The sequence below is a fragment of the Mya arenaria genome, chromosome 15 (genome assembly GCF_026914265.1).
Source record: "Mya arenaria isolate MELC-2E11 chromosome 15, ASM2691426v1".
NCBI lineage: Eukaryota > Metazoa > Mollusca > Bivalvia > Myida > Myidae > Mya > Mya arenaria.
Genome location: NC_069136.1, coordinates 9,211,056 through 9,234,522, shown reverse-complemented (window position 1 = coordinate 9,234,522; position 23,467 = coordinate 9,211,056). Strand labels below are relative to the sequence as shown.

Sequence of the window (23,467 nt, the reverse complement as noted above, 5' to 3'; positions counted from 1 at the left end):
GAGTCCCAATCAGTTAAATCGAGAAGACCACGCAACTCATCTTAGTTACACCTATCATAATACCATACTTGTCTCGAAAAAGAGGTAGACTTACATTTTGCAAAATGAACCGAATATTTTATGGAAGAAAAGGATCTCCAACACCCGATGTTATTAAGCTTAAGAGTTGGCAATACAAATCAGTTCTAGTGTGGATGAGGTACTTTCAGTGAGGTGATTTGGCTCTGTTTTCACCTGCGATAGATCATATAATGTTCATAAATTTTGAACACATCTAGAGTTACTTATATTGCTGGTGTTGTAGTTAAAATCACCAGTGATGATTATAAGACTGATTCCTGAATCAATGGCAGGTCCCACCAAATCCTCTGTAAAATCGCAAATTGTGGCAGAGGAGTTTGTAAAATGTACAAAATAATAATCTTTTACGGTTCTTTAGTGTAATCTCGACCCATTAGCATTCAGAATTGGAGCTCTAAATTAGGACGACGCGAGAAGTGAATAGAAACGTTGATGAAAACAGAAACACCACCATGACTGTCTCCTCGTCTATCGCGGCTCTCAACCGTGTGATACTATTATAGGATATATATTCGCAAGAAATTGAATCGTTAACCCATGTTTCAGTAAAAGCTTTGATATCAAATCTACTCAGTTCAATGAAAAGTATATCTAATTTGCTTTGTTGACTTTGCACATTGTAATGGATGAATAAATCATGATCTTGTGACAAAAGAGGTTATTTGGATAACTCTGAGCTTGACTCTGATGCAAATGATAATAAGACAAGCTCAACAATCCAACATTCAACTACAATTAAAGCAAAAGGTGAAAAGATGAGTACAAACCCTGACCAATTACCGCGACGTTTAATTTCATTAGGTCGGATTTTTTCCCAGTGATTGGTATTGGGTGCAGAGCATGGTATGATTTAAGAGAAATCAGAGCTAATACGCTGCACATGATTTGAATGGAAATGAATGGATTTGAATTATATCATCGATCCCACTTGACCTTTTTGCTCTTGGATGCCGAAACTTCATGTACGAGTGTATTGAGTTGCTATCTATCTGAATGTGCGTAAACGTTTCATATCATCAAATATAAATTTTTGTTTTAACAAAAGTATGATTTGTTGGTAATATTAAAAAGTATAACTCCCAGGCTTACAGCTGCTATTTTTTAACCTTTGAGCGGGGGTTTGGTGTAAGCTTCCTCGCCGTATATGATTAGCTTATTATACATGAAGAAAAACTTTCCTCTGCTCACTTTGTGCCCTTTTTATATCTGACATGAGAGGTTTACTTTACTTTTATGACAAGTGTATATTTAAAGCTGTAATTTATGACTGTTGCAAAATCCATTAGTTTAAAAACAGCTATAAATTAAAACTTTGGCGATACTCTGCGTGATCTTCGAAGTTGATAGGTATGAAAAAGGCTACATTAAATGTATATTTTATTACTATTGCGGCATCTTATTTGTAGCCACAGCTGAAACATACAGCGATTGTAATTAAGGTTAAGCTACTGGTGTGATTTCAACTTCAAATACAACTATAACATATAATACAAAATGTGCATTAACAGCTGTAGAATATTATGACTTTATGTGGTTAATAGTTCTCTTTTATAGTGACTTTGTATATCATTGTAATCCTTGCTTATAAAAACCGTATATCTGATAATACAATCGTTATTCGCTAAGTCAATAAATATTTGAAAATACAAACTTCGATCATCAGAGAAAAGGGCAAAGGTAGAACTCTTGATATCATATAACTTTTTTAGTTTTAAACTGTACTCCGACTTCAATGCATTTTTAAAATAAAGCAACAGTTTGGAAAATTAAACTTGCTAGTAAGCCCGATTCTACTTTCTACTGGCTCAAGTTCACTGTTATCTGTTCCTCGTCGATCCGGACCTTGATACAGAAAAAAGGAGTTAAGCTTGTCGCATAGAACTTTCTATATTTTGTCACTGTATTTTCTAGTGTAAATTTTTTGAAAATTCATATTCTGTTAGAGTCTTTAAATGTGTTGTTTGTAGCCGAACAACGACGTGATTTTAGGGTTATATAAGGAGTCTCTCTTTATTTTAAAACAACCGGGTCCAGGGTCAACATGAAGATTTTTGTGGCTAAATTTGTGATCTACAGATGCCAGTTCCTTTGGGGGGGGGAGGGTTCAATTTGGATTTTTTCAAGCTAAAGTACAGATAAGTGTCTCAATGAAGCATGTAGTAGAAATACCAGAGATCACAGTCCTACTCAGACAGTGTATAATGGGAAACAGCCGAGTCAATCAGGTAAGGGTTAAGGTAATGATACCAAGACTTAGGTTATAGATTAGAAAATATCAATGGGTTTCAAGTTCAAATTGGTCCATGCTGTCTAATTGTAAGTTTCTTATCATGTCGAAAATATATTAACACATATGAAAATATATAACACAATGGTTAGATTTTTGTCTTATAATACCTGAAAGTACAGAATTAGAATTACGACGATCATTTGCTATCAAGAATTAATTTATTAGACACCAAATGAACCTTAAAGTTCGCGAAGCAGTGTGGTAGTTGGTCATACTTTAAAAAGATCGAAAATGATATTGATTCAGTTAATTGTTAATTAAATTGCTACAGTTCTTTCACAATTCGTTTCCTACTAATTTACAAATCATGTGCACCACAACCTATTCATTGGCAATACAAAGTTCAGAAAATCGAGCATAGTGAAGCAAGTATAACAAATAAAGTTCTAAAATTTGTAACGAAACAACCTTTTGTCAACAAAAAAGCCACACACATGTAAAGAAAATGCTTAAATCTATGTAACCTTAGGTTTTTACGTTGTCAACACTAACGTCTAGCAAGTTATGCAAGTTCTAGACGATCAGATTTTAAATTTTATTCAGAAATTTTACATTTAGAACAACTCATAGTCATTCCTATGTGCAACTACATTCTTCATTTTTTTTCTCGTATAAACCTCTAAAAATGGAAAATAAGAAACCATACTCACTGTTTACATCCATATTCTCAACTCATTGGCACTATAACGGAAGACGCGTTGGAGCATTTTCAACACATAACAAAATGTTACGGCTCAAATGATTGCCCGTCGTGTAGTAAAAGGTGTCCCTAACGTTTCGTAAGTCAGACATCGACATTTTAACTGCGTTTGCTCCATGTGTAGAGAACGGCAGATAGTGTGGTAAGTAAATACGTGAATCCTTCAAGATTTTGAGTGTAAGAAAAAAAATAGAAAATGCAATTTTAGACAAGGAGTAAAAGTAAGTACATTAACATGTTATGTCAGTTATAACTATACTGGGGATATAAAAGGGTTTTTTCTGCAATGTATGATAATAGGATGTTTTCTTTTCGTGTACCTCGATATGCAAGTTAAACAGTTAAAAAGTTTGTTTTTTTAAATTGAATAAAAAACGAAAATTCATATCAAACTTACCGCTAGGTCATGTATTTGTTAATATGTGTATACTATTACACCATTTAATTCATTGATAACCTAGAGCATAGAGCTCCTTATACGATATATGTACTAGGTTTTGTGCGCTATGTCATTCAGTTACACTTACACTGTACAATAATGGAACTAAAAATACAGGGACAGGTCCAGTATTCAAAAGCCACAAGGCAAGTTCAAACATATCTTGCCTATAGAGTTTTTTCATAAAGATTTCAACATTACACTTTAAAGTTCTGTAAAAGTGCATATTGGTCAATATAAACATTTTAACATGTCAACGATTTAAGGAAGATTTTGAGCTCGATTCGGAAGTTGTGTAAGCAATTATACTCACGATGGATTCAACATAACGTAACGTGGTCGATAGTTTGTCAGACAAGTAACAGAAGCGAAGATTTAATGTTCTAGAGGGGAGATCCCTCGAAAGCTCGACTTACATCCAATGTTGAGGACATCACCCTCAGTGTTGTTGATACTTTTCATTGACAGGAATGACACGTTAACACTGTCAGTATGCATCATACCCCAGTTGGCCGAGGGCAGCGGTGCAAACTGTCATTACCGACACCAAAGGATAGTCGGCTGGCTGTTACCAAAAAAACCAGTAAATTACTGTTTTATTTCTTTAAAAAAGTTTATCGAAACAAAATAGACTATAACTGTTTTACCTGATCAAACTTCATTTGAACAAAGCGTTAAAAAATTGAAAAGCGTTAAAGAAATGCCAGCTAAAAATAATTTTTTGAAATTTCAATGACATCACTGTGCGAGTGGAAACCTGTTCGTACTGTTGACCGGGTAATAGTTCAATTCAAGACAAGTTGATAGCTTTCATGCAAAACAGAACAAAATAACATATTTGTATATCTATAACGAATCCGATAATGATAGGACATATTCAATGATTCCGACGGCAGAGCGATGAACGGGGCGACGTTTTACAGCCGCAACGCATTTTTAACGCCAAACACATCCACACCATAAGAAATGTAGTAGCTTTTACGGGTGTACATAAAATGTATAAATTATTATCAAGTGATGAAACGGAATGGAATAATAAAATCAATTAAAGACATTTATCCATTGTAGCTTGCTTTATAACGGCTAACCAATATACTACCTGTTCATGTATAAACACATCAATGTCCTTGTGAAATATAATGTGATGCCCCGGATATGCAAATAATACTTCTTTATGTAGTTTGGTTTAATTAATCTGAGAATTCAATTTGTGCTTTATCCAAGACAGTAAATTCAGTTGCGAATCAAATTTATTACGATCTTGTTAAGTTGTTTCTACACTTACTTTTGGGACGCCAGGTCTTCCTAACTACATGAATATTAGTTTGGCTTGACACAACATGTACCAGAGGCCTCTCCAGTGTCTTGTTGACCATGGAAGGAACTTTGCATAATTACGGCCCTTTGATGATCACGTCTTATGTTTACTGTAATTATATTCTTACTACACAGCCATGGGAAATCCATGAACTTTTCAGAATTGTAATAAATGCGGAATGACACACTTAGACCTGTTTAAAAATTTATTCCAAATTGTTCCTTGCAATGACGAATTCAACGTGCTCTCGAAAATGGGTTTCATTCTATTAGGTGAAGGCTATTGTTTCGATTTATCTTTCGAATTTTTGTTCACCTTTAATTCTTAATTGATGACAATAGAAATCATAACGAACATTTATTGGAAGATCACGCAGTGTCTTATTCATAAACATAATATTATAATGGAATGACTTTACTGTGGAGGGCGCTGATGTAGGACCTGACTGTCTGTTTCGCTGTATATCATTATGGTTGATGTCTTATCTTTTTACATGACAGTTCAAACCAGTGCCATCAATAATATGCCCCCCTTGCCTTTGTTGGAAGGTCTATATGGAATTTCTAAAACGTGACTGTAAGTGCCACTTTAATGATGTTGCAGTTTATAAAATATAAAATCGAAACAATCATTTCCATGCTCTGTATGCGTTTTGTTCCAGGAGGATATATTCGTCGGTGTTTATGTATTTCCTCTGATGTTATATCTTCATGCTCATGATTTAATGTCATCGCGAATTTTGGAAACTCATATAACTTGGGGGGTTTTAAATATGAATGGTGAACAACAATAACAAAGAGTAACTATTTTTTATGCAAAGCGACTTCTGTTGAAACATGAGTAAAAGGAAGCAGATGCAGACCAGCATACCAAGTGGTATCTGGATACAAGCATTCTTCAGTTATTGAAAGAAATAGGATTTTTGCTCAAGGTCATTGATCTCAGCGCTGGTCATGTATGAGGGACCTCTACCAAGTTCGAGGTATCTAGGCCTAAGCGTTTTTCAATTATTGATAGGAAACTGTGTATTTTCAGCTTACGGTTTCAACGACCTTGACTTTTGCCCCACATACCTCAAAGCAAAAGTGTTCATGTCCTGGGCATGACTAAGTTGACTACAAAGTTTTGTGGTCACTGGGCCATAGTATTCATCAAATGTTGATCATAAATCGATTTTTGGCTTAAAGTCACCACCAACTTGACCTTTATTTTGTCCAATGACCTAAAAATTAATATGGTTCATCTGTTGTTCATGACAAAAGTGTGACACAAGCTTGGAATGAATTAGGAGAATGGAATACTCGTCTAGTTGGTAAGAGGTAAGATAATAAAAATAGGAGCATACCTGAGAAAAGAAATTTAAAGTAATTATAACAAGTTTTATGGTATTTATATTTTAAATTAATTATACAAACTAAAAATAATATATTTCCAAAATCATTTTAGAACTTTCAGGTGTTTTATCCGCTTTCCCATAGAAATGATTGTAATATTCATTTATTGAATTAAAATTAACCGCAAATATCCAATATGTAATTGTTTAAATAATTCAGTAAACGAAAATGTCAATGTTAAGATTTCACTTAAGATGCTTCTGTAGTATCACCTCAGAATGATCATGTTCTTAATAAATATGCACAGCGTTGTTCAAACGATCCACCAGTTTTAGTTGTACTAGTTTTATTCGTGCATTATGTCAATAACAGTACATTTTACATCAATATAAGATATATCACATATTGTATTTGCATTTAATTTAGAGTCCTAATAAGTTATATCACAGAAAGTTTAACATGAAATACATAATACTAGATCTACTAAAACAAGTATTACTTGTTAATGATAAAGCTATCTAATTTATTACCAAATAAAGTTTTACCAAATAAAGTTTAACATAATAAATGACATTGCACAGGATAACCCATAAAGAATTGCACAAGTACAAAAGCTTATTTTAAAAGAAATATAGGTCGACAGGTGTCAATTCATTAGCAAAATATGTTAACTGAACAAAAAGAAAATTAAATACTCATCTAAAGTGTCATAGGACAACAGCTGTTCATCATCACAGTGTGTACTATGCATATTTCTTCAAGCGAATAAAATTAAAGAAAGCAATTTGTTTAAAGATTGATATCCAAACCGAATGTGAGACAAAAAAACGGCCAATATTTGGTAAGGCATGCTTGAGAAATGGAGTCATTGAATGGAATTTGGCCAAAATGCAACTCCGCATTTCTGTTGATATTATATATCTAACGTAAACTGTACATAATATAACTGACCTTTAAATGTAGCTACGTTTTGCATATAATTGTGTCCTTAATATCGAACTTCACCGATTGAGTACCGATTGAAACACAAGCGATTGCCTTCAGTAAATACACAGTCAATATCATGAGATCTGAAATAGAAAGGTTCGTACAGGAAAAATGCCAAAAGCGCTACTAAAGCAAATGCCGTACTGCATTTCATTTTAAGGTTAGCAAAAATTGGAGAAGAATTGGGACATTCATCAGAATTTAAAGGCATGCCATTGATAGATAGTCATTCAGAATGCATCAACAGTATTGACTCCACTGGGCGATGTTCAAATTGAATCGATATTGTCATACCAAGTTATTACTCAAGTGTGGGTCAATCATATTGAATATTATGCTATCTTCAATGAAATGAATACTATACAAAAACATATGCGAAAGAAATGTGCAATCTTGTTTAACGTAAGACATTATGATATTGTTTAGCTATTTGAATTACATTTGCTCTTTATTTGCTATTTGAATTAACTTTGTCATTAACAAAAACATCCCGAAAAAAGTGTCAGGTAACCACAAACTGACCAGAGAAGTTTGTATACAATGACAATTAAGTCAAAATTTGACAAACGGCCATAACTTAAGATGTGTTAAATCTCAGAGAACTTCTGTTTCGTTTTAAGCATTGCAGTATTACAAAGAGCGCAAAGAAGTGATAAATACAGTTTTACAGTTTTATTTCATAATACAATAGACAATATGTCCATGAGTATACATATTATAAAACGTACATTAATTGCAAAATAAGTCATAGGTCGTAAGACATGATGTATTAACAGCGAAGAGGATATGTTTTTTACTCATAATACATATGAAACGTCTTTCGTAATTCAAACGCTTTATACACATACATCGCTAAATTTCTATTCACAACAGCTTTCTGAGAGGTCATCAACTCAATAAACTTAAACATATCCCGTCTTTTAAAGTAATATGGTTTGATATACATTTCTCGTAGTTCAGCATACAATTGACATTCAAGTAAAAAGTGGTATTCGTCTTCAAGGGTGTTACAAAATAAGCATGTTCTTTCAGTGATAAATACATATTAGTCAAACGTGTGAACATGTCACGGCCCAAACAACGGTTTAAGAATGACTTGTTTCCCTTGGCTTTGGTTTACGCTCGTAGTTGCTTCAAATATACATTTATATTTATATTAACCAATTAACGTGCGGTTGAAAATGGTTAAAAAAAGAATAGAACTGTAATTTCAGGACTTAACGGACATTACGTCACAGTTTGGTTGCACCGCTGCTGAAAACACGTACTAGATACGAATCAGTAAGAACATATGATGTATATTTTCTTTAGAATGGACCGTTCGCACCTCCCTTCTTAATCATTATACCATTTGTAACTCCTTTATACGCGAAGTAACGCTTTCGTTCATAACTTGTTTAATTTATACTTATTTCTTTAAAATCGATTTTGACAATTCCGTTTAGCTCGTGTCTGGGTCGTATGTAGAAATCAGTGCTGATGTCAGTATAGAGATGTTTTCAGAATGTTCTCCTGGTGTTGATGAATCATCGATTACTATATCACATTCACCATCATACGATTGAGATTGTACGCAAATATTAAAGAAGATATGATTCAAGCGATTATACTATAGATATAGTCTTCAGTGTCTACCCTCGTGCTCCCCCAGTGATATCACCGGTAAAATACACAATATGCTCAATTCATTAAGAGAGCATCGGAAATAAACAACCTACACATGCACATTGAATTATTAATTAGTTTATAAGTGGGTTATTGAGAAGTTCTCGCATGCGCATGTGTACTGGCTAGAATAGGGACATTTCGCGCTCAACACAGATAATGTTAGAATTTACTGTTTTATCTTCTATATATATCTTTTTTAGGCGCCGGGCTGAAAAACTCATAAACTAAAAGTAATTACTTAGCTCATAAGTTATCTGTTGATTTAAGTTTCAACTGAGTTGTGGTTTATTTCATTGTTTCGAAATGGCTTTACAAATGCAAACACTGTTCATAATCTCATTCATTCGCCAAAATAACCTATTCATATACTCAATTTCAACAACCGCTTAGATTAGAACACAAATGATTTCACAGAGCAGGAAGTAAATTATTTTCGATAACAGACAAAAACTCATAGATAGGTCCAAGTGGATAGTGACAGGATCGTGACAGGTAATTGTTTCTCTTACGTTTTTATACTATAATACTGTTTAAATTAATTGAAAAAGATATGTTGATATAAAAGTTGCATATAAAATCTCAATAAACATAATAATCTGATTGTTTAAATTGATCAAATGTGTCTAATTTGGTTCGTGATCAGAGCTAAAAAAAGTGATTTGTTAACGTGGAAATAGTTAATTTTCATTTTACAGCCCTGTTTATTCCTCATATACATGTCAGTAGAATATTACATTATCCGTCAACCAAACCGAACCGAAACAAAAGAAGTGTTTGAAATGCATGTAATAATAAATAGTATGCATATGACAGCAGTAGCCTTTTCAGTGGTTGGATATGTTTAAAAATATTTAATGCACATTCGATTTATTTAAACTGTTTATGCCCTATGCTTGAGGTAAAAAGTAAAACTATGGATGAAGTGAATAGTACGCTTCCCTTGAATGACACTGTTACATACATAAGACGCGTTCATCTGTGACACTGTGTTTCTTTAATAGTTTATGAATAAGCTCATTTTTTATTTAATTACTCTACTTCAATCTTGTCACTGTTTATCATGTTTCAAAATGGAAATTTTGCTCCAATATCAAGGATAACTCCGAAATACTTATTGGATATATTCAAAATCAAACATCACATTTATTCCGGAATGACATTCAATTCAAAACAAAACAGAATCCAACCAAATTCCCTTATCCAAACATTCCACAGTCTCAGATTATATAAAATTTCTAAATAGAGTAAGAAATGTCCTTCAAGGTCCTGAGAAACGTCCATTGCATTGCAATTGCCGTACGGAAATTCCTCATTGGCGGTAATAACCATTCATTACATAGTAATGGCCAAATAAATTTCACTTTCGCCGTAAGGTAATTCCATTGTGGCGCTTAGAAGTGATTAATACTTACCAGTCAAAAATGAGTATTGGCACAAACAACGGTTTTTATGCCAAAATTTGGCAAACGGCCATAACGCAAGACTTGTTATACCCGAGTGATCCGGTTTTTCCAAGCTGGTGACCCCAACTTTAATTCATAAACATGTTATGGTGGATTTGTGATCTGTCTGCGTTTTTTCATGGTGTGTGTATCTGGTACAGTGGCTTTTATGCCTTATTAACTAAACAGTGTGTCTCTGGAATTTCCATTTATAACTGAAGCCATCAGTTCTTATTGGTACAAGTAAGATAGTTGGCTACGTCAATTTGGTCAAATGTTTACGGTCACAACTCATGAGCTACTAACAAAATCAAGCTGATTATTAAACTTAATATCGGGATAGTACGTCCATAAACACTGTTATCTAATTTTGTGACGACTGGAAAACAATTGGTAAAGTTAGACAGTAGACAAAACCTTTTACAATGAATAAGGCCCAAACATTAAAAAAATACACAGTTTAAGGGTATTTTCATACCCTGAAAGTGAGGGGGAATGCCACTCACGCATTTGATTCGAGTAAAATAGACTCGCTTATGCTTTTGTAAAATGCACTTTTTTTGTATAACGAAATTAAACGTGGCAAATCATTAGGAGAGTTAAAACTAAGATACTGACGGCTAAAACCTTTAACAAATGTTGATATATGCTTAAATATTGTCTTTTACGTCCAAGATTTGGAACAGTGTTAGTAACGATAATAAAAATCCCAAGTGTTTTATCCATATTAATAAAGTCTGTGAACATTTCTGCTCATATATGCTTCTTTGTTCGATATGATGGACAGTAAAGTCAGGCGGTTGTCAAAGATATAGAAGCGTTCGACCTTTTCATTAACTGCTAGACAGTGGTAAAACACGATAAATGTTATAGGTTTAGTACAGTATAGACTGAACGTTTGAACTGCCACACAATTTCTGAATATGTATTTACACCTGAGTAAATATCGTACTGGCTGCCATATCACAAAACTATTTAAGTCGTTTTCTAATCTCAATATCAATTCAATTCACCAAAAAACAGCAGAGCAGGCTTCACAATTGCATTTGAGCTTTTCAAACATGCATTATCTCGTAGATAGCCTTATGCTTGTGAGGTAAGTTTAAATGGTAATAATGATGTATAAAACAATTGAGTAAAACTTATTATGTTTGATCAATTTCATTGCGCTTTATAATACTGACTTACGGTGTTTTTTTTAAAGATTATCTACGACAACATCCGCTTGTTAAGAATATAAAACATTTGAATTCAAATGATATTATATGGTATGAGGTAAAGTGGTAAAATAAATTATAAGAGTTATGCGATATTTGAATATGACGGAAGTTTTATCAATAATTATTGAGTCAAATTCATACATAGGATATATTTTTAACACAATGATACTACTGTTAAAAATATATCCGATTTGCCCTTAGGATTCTTGATGGAAAGAAGACCGTATGTCTTTGTTGAAGACAGATAGGAAACCACTACCTCTTGAGTGATGGCGGAAATTTTAACACCAAGCCACTCTCATTTTAACATATATGTCTTCTTTTAGAGCAAAGTAGTATTTTATCAACCATGGCAAGCAATCATCATAAGCCCCTGCTCGTTGCGGCTTTCGACTTTGGAACCACGTACAGCGGCTATGCATTCTCTTTCCGAGGCAACCCCAACAAGATTCAGACTAACTCGACATGGTATGCAGGCGGTGGATCTTCCAAACTGATGTCATTAAAGACTCCTACCTCCGTTCTTCTCAATCCCGAAGGACAGTTTGATTCGTTTGGATTCGAAGCTGAAGATAAGTACGCAGGCCTAGCTGAAGACGATGAGCACCACGACTGGAAGCTTTTCCGGAGGTTTAAAATGGTTTTGCATAGCAATGAGGTATTTCATTAATAATGTTTTTCCGCTTGTTGTTGTTTTTCATTTTATATCTCCGTACCTATTTGTTTTAGTGCTTGTTCCGATATCAATGGATCAGTGATGCTATTGATTATACAAATGTTGACCTCATATACTTAATTGATATAGTTGGTAGACTTTTAGTCGTGTTTAAGCGGTATGTGTTACCAAGAGTAGAACAACAAATGCCAAATTGTTTGGCAAAGTCTATAGAATGTAAAACTGCCGGCATAAATCTAAGTTTGGGCTGAGACATCGAAGATGGCGTCCAAGATTGTCAGCATAACTTGTGATTTCAGTAAAATGAGAGTGGAATAAATCAGTTTTCATGCCATAAATGGAAATAAATATTAACATGGATACAAGAACTCTGATCATTTAAATTGACATGCAAAATTGGCCACTTGAAGGTCTAGGTCATTACAAGGTCAAAGTAGAAAGAATACCCTTAAAATTGAAATGATCCTGTATACCTTTCTTCATTTTATGTTTATTTTGAAGTTTGAATACAATAGTGGTGACAGAATTCTAAATTATCAGTGTCTTCCTTGTGGTACAATTATCAGATTTGTTTGAAAACGTTTATATTTCATAAAACCGCGTTTGACTTAGGCAGATCGCAGAATTGCTTCTATAACAAATTATGAACGTGTTACTTTAGGTATATCAAAGAAGTGTTATGTTTCTATTTCATTATTTTATCTATGTTGAAGTGCATTATTGACATAAAAGATGTCACAGTCATTTCAAGGTCAAAGTATGAAATATATCCTAACAGTAGTTACCTATTCACTCGTGAAACGACTCCAATTTTAAACTTATTTATGATAAGTTACTGTAAAACATGGTGTCATATTAATAAATTGCATGTCTTCTTTTAATGCTATATTTAAAATATATGTTTATGTATTTGTTTTAAAAGCTTAAGTTGAAACTATTTACATGGGACCAAAAAAGGTTATAAAATTGCTATTTCTTTGGAAATGTTATGAATAAATATGTTACTTGGACTCGTATTCCTAAAGAAATAACTTCCATGTAATGCATATTTAGCATCATGTTGAAATACATTACTAACCTCTTCATGGTTTAGGTCAATGCCATTTCAAGTTCAAAATACAAAAATACGCATACTTGTGATAATTTGCTATATCTCTTTCCGTTTAAAGTTGATCATGATTGATATATTTACAAAATGAGTTCAGAACTTGTTATATTAATATTCAATTTAAAGTTTGTATGATGTGAAAAAAATCAGATTTTTGTGAATTGGTGTCATACCATACACGTTGCAAAATGATGTTCCCTATATTGGTGATCCATGAAGCTCTAATGCTGAATTGTGACAAATGGACATTTTTAATAACATTTATTAAAAACGAAAATATTGTATGCCTGTTTCATAATGAAGCTTATGAGCGATTATTTAAAAATAATATAAATTGCTTTGGCAAATGATCTGCCCATAGTGGAAACAAATTTATCATTATTCATAAAAACAACAATTTTGTTTTTCAGTAGTCAAATATATAAAACATATTAAGTGCATTTCAACATTGGGTTTTATTTATACACTAGTAATATGAAAAATAGTGACTTAAATAGATCCGGACTGAAAATTTGGTTGTGCCTCACATGGCAATGGTCATATTAGTCACTAATCATTTTACTTTTTTAATTACTAGATGGACTGTATCAATTATATAGTGGGTAGGAAAAACACTCAGTTAATGATTGTATCCAAAACTGTTCTAAATGGACAAACGTTAGGGTTTGAAATGTTCTGGGGTTTGTTTGGACACTACATAAGCTTTACGATTGGTGAATTTGTTGTCTATTTGGGCCTTGGGAAAGCTTTATTATTAGAGCGACATTTGCGATTTGTTTCGCAATAGGCCTTATTCTTAGAACAACCACATGTATTGAGTAAAAGAGTAGGATTTATCACGACTCTGTTAAACGTTTGGTACTGAAAAGACCTAGGGGTTGCGCTTATGTTATGGCACTGATTTGCTTAATAGTCGCCAATATAATTCTATTTTAAGGTCCCGTTACAACCCACCAAGTGGCTTTAATACGCTTGATGGCTTAAAATGTCACTGCGTTCACCTGGTTAATTTTAATTTGTTTGAAACAAAGTACTTAGCTTGGCTACAGTAAAGTAACAATGGGCTTCTGGGCAAAGAAGATCCACTGTTTGGTTTGGTTTTGCACTTCATGGGCTTTGGGTTTGACAAGTGATATTTATTGGCCACAGGATGGCATTAGGTAGAGGTAGTCTGAGTTTTTTGCTTCTAACAGGCCTTTTCTGGATCCACAATGGGTTTATTGGACAATAGATTGTCATTCGTAAGAGTTCCTTTTATGCTTGTTTCGCACTTAATAAGCTCGGTTATGTTTACTGGGCAAATGATGGCCTTTGTCAGAGCTCACCTTAGGCTCGCCGACTATTAGATGATATTGAGTGAAGCCACAATGGGTTTATTGACGACGCTTTTCAACATAGTTTCTCGGGTTTCTTCTTATGCAAATATACTGTTTGCAAAATAGTTTAGCGTTTGATGCATGACCTAGTCGCAGTGTTAGCTCTGTCCAAATCAACAATTTAAACCAAGAGTTCCTGCCTATTGAAATGTGTTTTGGAGCATATCAAAAGAATGGGCATATACATATATGACATATATATGTATAACATGACATATTTTACAAAGCTGACACCACTTTTCTTTACAAAATAATCATGAAAACATATAGGGTATTTTCATGCTTTGACTAACCTTGACCTTGAAATGGTCAATGTGGAATGCCAACATCTGAGATGTTATATCCAAGTAAGTGTTCATTGTTTTCAGTTTAATAAAATTGAAATTCAGACAGATCTCTGGAAATGAAATTCATGGCGGACATTTTGGACGCAAATTTTGGATTTTTCAGGCCGCACCACACTTTGGCAATTTATGCCGACAGTTTCAAACACAACAGACTTTGCATAACATGGTGGTATATAACATTATTTGTTCTACACTTGGAACTATCTGATCCTGAAATACTAGTAAGATACGTTTTGATTGAAATTCACCCTACTAATAATAGCAGGTTGGTCCTTCCACAATAATATTATTTAGAGGCATATGGTTCAACGCATAACAGACAACGAAGGTATTGTTATCATTAAATATCATGGTGACCGCTTTAGGAAAATTAGATAAATATGGGTTTTAAACCTATTTACAAGTAGTCAACTTCATATTTATTCCAACATTTATCAGTAAGGAATAAATAAGTATGTTACCTAAAGGAAGCCAACTTCACCTAGGTGATAAAGAAGTAGAACGTTTATAAAAGTAAAAGTAATGTCATTTCTAGCATTTGACAAAAGACGTTACGGTGGAGGACATTTGTGGTAAGCGGATGAAGGCTTTCCCGCTGTTTGTCATGTCTATAAATTTCCTGAGAGAGCACTTACTAGAGATGGTTACTAAGCAAATGATTGGAATCGAAGAGACGGACATATTGTATGTGTTGACCGTCCCAGCTATCTGGGAGGACAATGCCAAGAAGTTCATGAGGGATGCAGCAGTTGCAGTATGTCCTTGTTTTTTAATTGCATTGCATTATGAACTAAAGTTTATTCTTAATTAGACACCTGTGCCTTTGTTTGAATAACTGACTGATATTTTAGACCTTCTCTATAATAAACATGTAAGTATTTTAAATGTTAAATGGGTCATTGAATATAAATTATGTGGTCAAAACTTGAAAGAAAATATGTTTACTTACCCTGAAAACAACTTAAATTAAGGCTTTGAGATCAATAATATAACATTCTTGTAACGTAATGGAGTTTGTAATTATTAACTCACATACGACTATCACGACGATAACCAGAACTAGCATACACTTTGATTACAAAGATATTCACTTAAAAGTACGCTTCTGATGGAACGATGTCCATAACGTCACGTTTCAAAACAGTTACAACAACCATTAACCTCGTTATTGAATTTATAAATCCAGTGTTTCATGCTCTAAAATGTTCAAAACACCGGGTTGTGGACATAGTAACTATTACGTACCTAGTTCTATACTTAGCTGCTGTATCGATTTTTCCAAAGGCTAAAATCGACCCAAACCGCATTAAGCTGGCTTTGGAGCCAGAATGTGCCTCGATCTGGTGTGAGACATTGGGTATGGACGTTAAGGGCGCTGAATCGATTCAAGGAGCACAGTACATGGTCGTCGATCTTGGAGGTTAGAATGCTTGCTCTATAAATGCAAATGTACTTAAATGTGTATCTTTTTATGACCGTCCGTCTTTCATTAACCATAGGACCACTGGTTGCAACAATAAGAGCATTTCTATGCATGGATACTATAGGTAACAATCCAAAATTTAGGTCAAAGTCGTGTTAATACAAACATATTTTAACATTTTTTTCCAGGAGGAACAGCAGATATATCCGTACACGAAAAAACATCTGACGGGAACTTAAAGCAAATCCACAAAGCCAGCGGTGGTCCTTGGGGAGGCATCTTTGTGGATGAAAATTACATGAAAATGTTGGGTCGGCTGTTCGGGGAAAAGGCTCTTATTGACCTGCAACATACTGAAATGAGTGATTATTTTGATATCACTCGTGAATTTGAGCAGAAGAAACGATTATTTGATACCGTTAAAACAAAGCATTTTATTGTTCGTGTGTCTGCTTCATTGCGTAAACTTGCTAAAAAACATTCCAAACAATCTTTGGAAGACAGAATTGCTGCATTGGACATTCAGGAAAATTCCATAACACCGAAGGCTAGTGACAAGCTGAAGATCGATGGGACAATAATCCAATCATGGTTCAAACGTCCAATCGACATGCTGATCCAGCATATAAGGTCACTCTTGGCAGAAGCAAAAATGAAACGCGTGCAAACCGTTGTTCTAGTTGGTGGATTCGGCGAAAGCCCGTATGTTCAGGAGAGAATTAGGAATGAAATACCCGCCGTGAGGATGATCGTTCCTGAAGACGCGGGCCTCGCCGTGTTAAAAGGCGCCGTGAGGTTTGGACACAACCCCGCCATTGTCTGCTCAAGGATTATGAAATACACCTATGGGACAAAAGTGTTTAGTGAGTTTGATGAAAAGAAGCACCCATGTGATAAGAAGGTTTGGAAGAATGGAGGGTGGTGGGTGCCTAATTGTTTCAATGTGTACGCGCGGGTAAACGAGGAGGTGAGAGTGGAAGATCAAGTGACCATGATTGGTACTCCTTATAGTAAAGTTTCCCTCACACCCGTCTACAGGACGATACAGGAGAACCCTGAGTATGTGACAGACCCTGGATGTGAACTAATTGGGACTGTTAGACTGGAAAACAGCATTGACATTCCTTTTGAAGAACAGGATATAGAAGACACGTTCGTGTTCGGGGATACTGAGTTGCTGGTGAAGACGAAAAACATGGCAACGGGGAAAGAGGCCTTCATGACATTTGAGTGTTTCAAATAAACAGTTTGAAGGACGATGGGTGTGGAAATGCACATCAGAACGTTTGTACAGTATTGCATACGCATGCCACAAAATATGTTAGCGTGTAGAACGTTCCACAAAACTATTCTATAGAATGTTTATAAGTGTTTGCTTGTACATATATATCCGTGTTTCAATATATATTTCTCTATATTCTCTATTTTCTTGTTCGCAAAATGCTTTTACCCTTTACTAGATGGATATTTAATTCTACTCACCTCTATCCACAGCCTGATAAATACCCATACATTCTCAGTTCTACTCCTCTATCCATAGCACGTTTGATACTCATTTTTACTTATCTCAGTTTCAATGACAAAAATAAACATTACCTGCAATACAAAACATCTACTAACTGTGAACTATATTTCCATCAACACAAAATAAAGTAACTGGTGAAATAAACATTATCTGTTACTTCTAAAAGTTTTTTCAACAATTGATTCATTCTTGAAACAAGTATCTAATCTTTCTACGTCTACGAATCGGGTCATAAACAATTCCCAAAGGGTTAAGCAGATGAAATAATTGAACCAATGTCATGAAGGAGCTATACATTGGACAAAAAATAGAATAAACATTATCTTGATGGTATATCTTTTCTCTTTTAGTCATTTGTTTTTAATCAAAATGAAAAGAGGCTTGTAACAGTAAATATTCTTTAAGTAGAGCAGGTTTCAATTTTCCACTGTCTTTTACAATATCCCCTATAGAGAAAGGGTACTGAAAGGGGCAAGCTCTCTATATGGCATTGATAAGCATTTCACTGATATGGGCATACACTAGTGGTAGCTTATTTGGTCAATAATCTAAGGGTTTGAAGGATATAAAGGATGTAAAGGCAATACTTTGAAGAGTACTTGCCTTCTAGTTTTTGAAGATGAATCCTGAAACAAAATATAGGGTTGAATAAAGCATTCTTACATAACTAATCTTTCAGTCCTGAAAATTTTGCAGATTCATATTATCTTCAAACCGTCTTTGGATGACTCGGAATGTTTTGGCATGTGAAGTCATTTTCTTCAAATATTTTACATAGGTAATCAATTGGAAGATAGGTTTAGCTAATATATGTCGCTTTTAATTTTAATAATGTTTTCTTTATTTGTTCCCAGTTTTAGTACAATGATGCTTTTAATTATGAAACTCTGTGATCACACAGTTTCAAACACTGTTGTTTTTAATGCAGACTGTGTGTGATGCTCATAGTTTCAAACAATGACTGCATCGTATCTTTGAAAGGGTTTTGCATTAGGAACTCTGAACTGTATTCCTCCGTCTGCAGATAGAATTGGGATTTCTAATCATTGAAGTACTTGGGGTTTACCTATTTGTTTATTATTATTTGTTTTGTTATAAAGTTAATGCATACTTTGATAATATTTACCTTTAACGTTTTTTCTTTATTCAAGATTTTGGTATAAGAGTGAGGTTTGTGTTTGATGGTTCTTTTACCCCAGTAAATTAAGATTTTACTGACCGTTCTAAGGCGGTACCTAACAATCCTTGATAAACATAACTAGTTTTTTTTATATAGTATATATGCACTGTGTTGTTTGTTGAGTTTTGTGCTGTTGTTCCATGATTTTAGTTTGTGATTTTTTTGTGTATTTTTTGTGTTCTATGTCTTTGGCGTTTACCCTGTGCCATTAAACGGGATTTATGTATAAACGTTTGGCTACTGAGCTTGTTTCTGTAGTTTTTCACATAAGTATTAATGTAAAACAAACATAACTTGGATGAGATCATGTCTGTATATACAATAATTAACACAGTTTGTATTCCATTGTTACAGTACCTGTTTATTCGGATTTCAATTATAAAATAATAGTTATCTATCTATTATTAACGACACTAAAATACATATAATGAAAAGATACATATAGTTATTTCGAGCTTCTGAAAAAGTTATCAATTGGATTATTTTTTTTCCAATTTATTAGAGAAAATCCCAATAGCAAGACCCTTTTTTAAAAATATATATATTTTTATAGAATCCATTGCGTAGCTCTTTCCTTATCTTGTCTGATTGGTCCGCTTTACTTGGCTTTTGAGGAGAAATATCCGCACATAGAAGCGTGGTCCTGCCAAGTGCTGACCGAATTTGCTACATCGATATGAAGTTATATGTTATGGATGCAGTTGCATTTACTCGTAAGAACTTATAAAGGCAGAAACATTGTCTTTTTATTCTTCAGAAGTAGCAAAAATATTATTATTGAAATAATAGTATATGTTAACCACTGCCGTCATGTGCACACATTGGTGGAATCGTTCAAAGGTCATAGATCAATAATAATCCAGTTATTGTTTAGTTTCACCACCTATGTATACTTATCTATTAACTTATTAAATGATTTTCTAATTAAAGTAAATAATAACAATGCTATTTTACAATTGGACAAAATAATGTGTACACGGATATGACAAATAAACCATCAAACATATCATGTAGCTACGTAATGCAATATAATGTCGCAAAATCTACCTATATCCGAAAGGAAATTATATCAGCTAGCCAATTGGTCCAAGACATGTAAGAACTGTTTTACAATTTGATTTCTAATTCGAAAAATAGGCTGTGCAATAACCCCTTACTGATTTAGCAAATACACAATATATAGAGGTTCAGATAAGACGTAGCAATATATCTTAAATTCACTTTTTAACCTGTTTGAAGTGTTTTGTCAACAAACATTTTACTATCATAGACGCTGTGATATTGATTTAACTTTTAAACGACATTTCAAAGTGATTTATAGTATTTTAGTTTGGAAAGTAATATTTCCAGCTGATAGAGCGCCTGATTAATTCTTTAAGATAAATACTCCCTGTTGTTACAAGGACAGTATAAGAAACAAGCTGTAATTCACTCATCACCGATACATGTATGTATAAGAGGCCCTCATACATGATGATCCAAATATATTTTATTAATCAATTAACAAAGCTTATTGCAAATGACTTTTAAACAATTGAACCAAATACAATATTTTTTCAGCGCCACACGAAATATGCCAAAATTATGATTATAGAACTTGTGTAACTAACAAAGATAACTATGTTTAAACGGTTTTACTTCAGATATATACATGTAATAGGAAAACTAAGAAGGAATATTTCCCTGGACATGCTCCTGGAATACAATTCTAGCATATGCAATCATAAAGAAATCAACAACACGATTTTATAGATACTATATTATAAAGTTTGTTTAGAAAAACAACAGGACATTTGCTTTTAATTATATATCTTATTGCGGTATAATTAAACTGAGAAAAGCCACACAAAAAAACCTCGAAAAGTCATGAAAAGCCCGCAGATATACATAAAAAGTCCTATAAAATTTAAAAAAAAAAAATGTAATAATTCCTAGAAGAATAAATAAAAACAATGAATCAAAAACTGTTGAAATAGTTTTCTTTTTAGCGGTGAATTATATTTACATAATTACATTTTCATTTTAATTTACTTAAATGTGTTTCTGATTTAAATATATTGTCAACACATACTAAATATGATTCAATCCAGTTATCAAGTATAGTTTCAGTTTTCAAATACAAATCACAAGGGATTTTCTTTTTCAAAAGGATTGTTAGTTTAATGAAGGCGTCCAAAATACATTAATAAAAGAATGGAAGATCTAGTTTTAGCTTTAGTAGATACATTAAGCTGTCAATACTCATATAGATGTTGATAAAGTAATTGGCGTTATTTGTTTGTCAACTCGTTCAAGTGCATGTCACATTTATATTCAAATGACCGTCAATAAATTAACGACGTTCGTTCATTTAGTTATACAACATTATAAAAAAAATATTTCCAAAGTCTTTGTCACACTATAAATGCATTCCTTTTTATCATCTACATTCTACGAAACTGGGTATAAAATAATAATTGTTACCAAAGTCTTTGTCGCACTCAAAAATATATAACTTCTTCGAAGACGCTTATTTTATTACAGGATTCCTTAGGGTTTAGAGGTATTATATTTCAGTAGTAACAAGACGCTGAATGAGAACAGAATTACATCATTGCGCATATTTTTCATCAAAGCTGCATTCTGATTGGATTGGATTGAATTGCACATGTAATCGTCCTCTGTTTTTCCGGTTGAAGGATTTTGATGTTCACTTTACGCTTATAACTATTCATACGAACTACTTCTATCAATAAAGACATTTCCAAAGCTTATATATAAATGTATCAATACATTTCTGAATTCCGTGTAATAAAACCAAAAAATACTAATACATTTTTAGTTTCAGTATTTCTGCATTGATATCAGCCATATCATATGCCTGCTTAATAACTTATGGAAAATGGAAAAATCTTTCCAGAGACTACACAAGAGTTACAGGAATTTCTACAGCTGCCTTTCCATGTATATTCTCTAATGAAAAGAAATATTTAGTTAGAAACTATAACATAATGATGGCCCAGTGAAACGTGCATTACATATGAACAGTCAATTTTGGTCGTAATTGACCTTCATGACATGACAGGGACCGTATTCAAGCCCACGTTTGCCGCAATAAACATCCATAACATGATATTACCCTAACAAACGTCATTTATTACCATAATAAATGCTTATTATTTAAAATTTATCGCGAGAAACAATTCTGGGTAGTGGTTTCGGTAAAAGCCCGAATGCTCAGGAGGAAATCAACAAAATGAAATAGCCGGAATCCTTTCAGACGCGGGCCTCGCCGTGTTGAAAGACGCTGTTAAGATTGGTCCAAACACTGTCAAAGCCTCCTCTAGGATTATGTACACGAATGGCGTGTGGAAAAATAACCTTCATTTTTGGGCATTTAATAAACTTATCTAACCACGAGTAATGATTAAAACACTATTGCTTATTAGAATAACCAAAAGGCTTACTTTTTTATTTTCTAACCAAAATAATAATAATCATTCAGTGTTCATAGTATTTACAAAATAGACGTAATGGTTGTATGAGAATGTCCAATTATATTAAAGTTCTGACTCAAAACACATTGAAAGGTTTTAAATAAAGTAGTCTCCTTTTAAAAAAGACAATAATTGTCCCAAAATAACACTAGTAGATGAAAATTCTAACGAAACATTGGCATTAAAGCGAAATGTCTTATAGAACAAGTAAGTGTCAAACATATGCCACGTCGTTAACTAATGAGTCCTGTTGAGGGAAAGGCGACCCTTCATTTCGTTTTTTTAAGTTGATACGCTTGAGCAGGCACCTTTTCAAAAACAATGTTAACAATCTCTTGTGTAAGTTTATTCATTATATCATGAAGGTTTCATTTGATCACATGACCTGGTTGAATTTAGTTTTTTAACAAAAAGGTGAACACTTATAACAAAGCTTACTTTTGCAGACGCGGTGGTAACATATCTGTAGCACAAAATTATTGTCATTAGTTGTAAAACACTTTTTGCAACGGTAAAACATACATATTGTCCTCATTAAATTATTCAATATTAGCTAGACCCGGAAGTAGTTGAGCTTTTTAATGTTTAAGAGGCCTAATACACAAATACAAATCGTGTAAGATCATTTTTAAGCTACTCTTAACCCGCCACGTATTGTCATCACATTTCAAGATAAGAATTAGCAAAATATCTATGTTTAAAACAATATTTGTTTATTGCCGGATTTTAATTAACATTTAAACATAAGATATGTATAGCTTTTTACCGACATAATCATTTCACAAATAACAACAGGATTCAAATAGTAAAGCATGTGTAATAAGACATTAAAATCTTATCTTCTTACACATGCTTTATATATAATAGGTTATTAGTA

The 23,467-nt window shown here is 33.4% G+C and overlaps 1 protein-coding gene across 1 annotated transcript; it reads left to right on the top strand.

Moving 5' to 3' along the window:
- The first annotated feature begins 9,279 nt into the window (after window positions 1–9,279).
- Window positions 9,280–19,704, top strand: LOC128220364 (heat shock 70 kDa protein 12A-like). The gene is made up of 5 exons (XM_052928728.1): window positions 9,280–9,309; window positions 11,806–12,137; window positions 15,522–15,740; window positions 16,271–16,406; window positions 16,598–19,704. Exons 2-5 carry the CDS (start codon window positions 11,829–11,831, stop codon window positions 17,650–17,652), a joined length of 1,719 nt encoding a protein of 572 aa, XP_052784688.1. The 5' UTR covers window positions 9,280–9,309; window positions 11,806–11,828; the 3' UTR covers window positions 17,653–19,704.
- The last annotated feature ends 3,763 nt before the right edge of the window (window positions 19,705–23,467 follow it).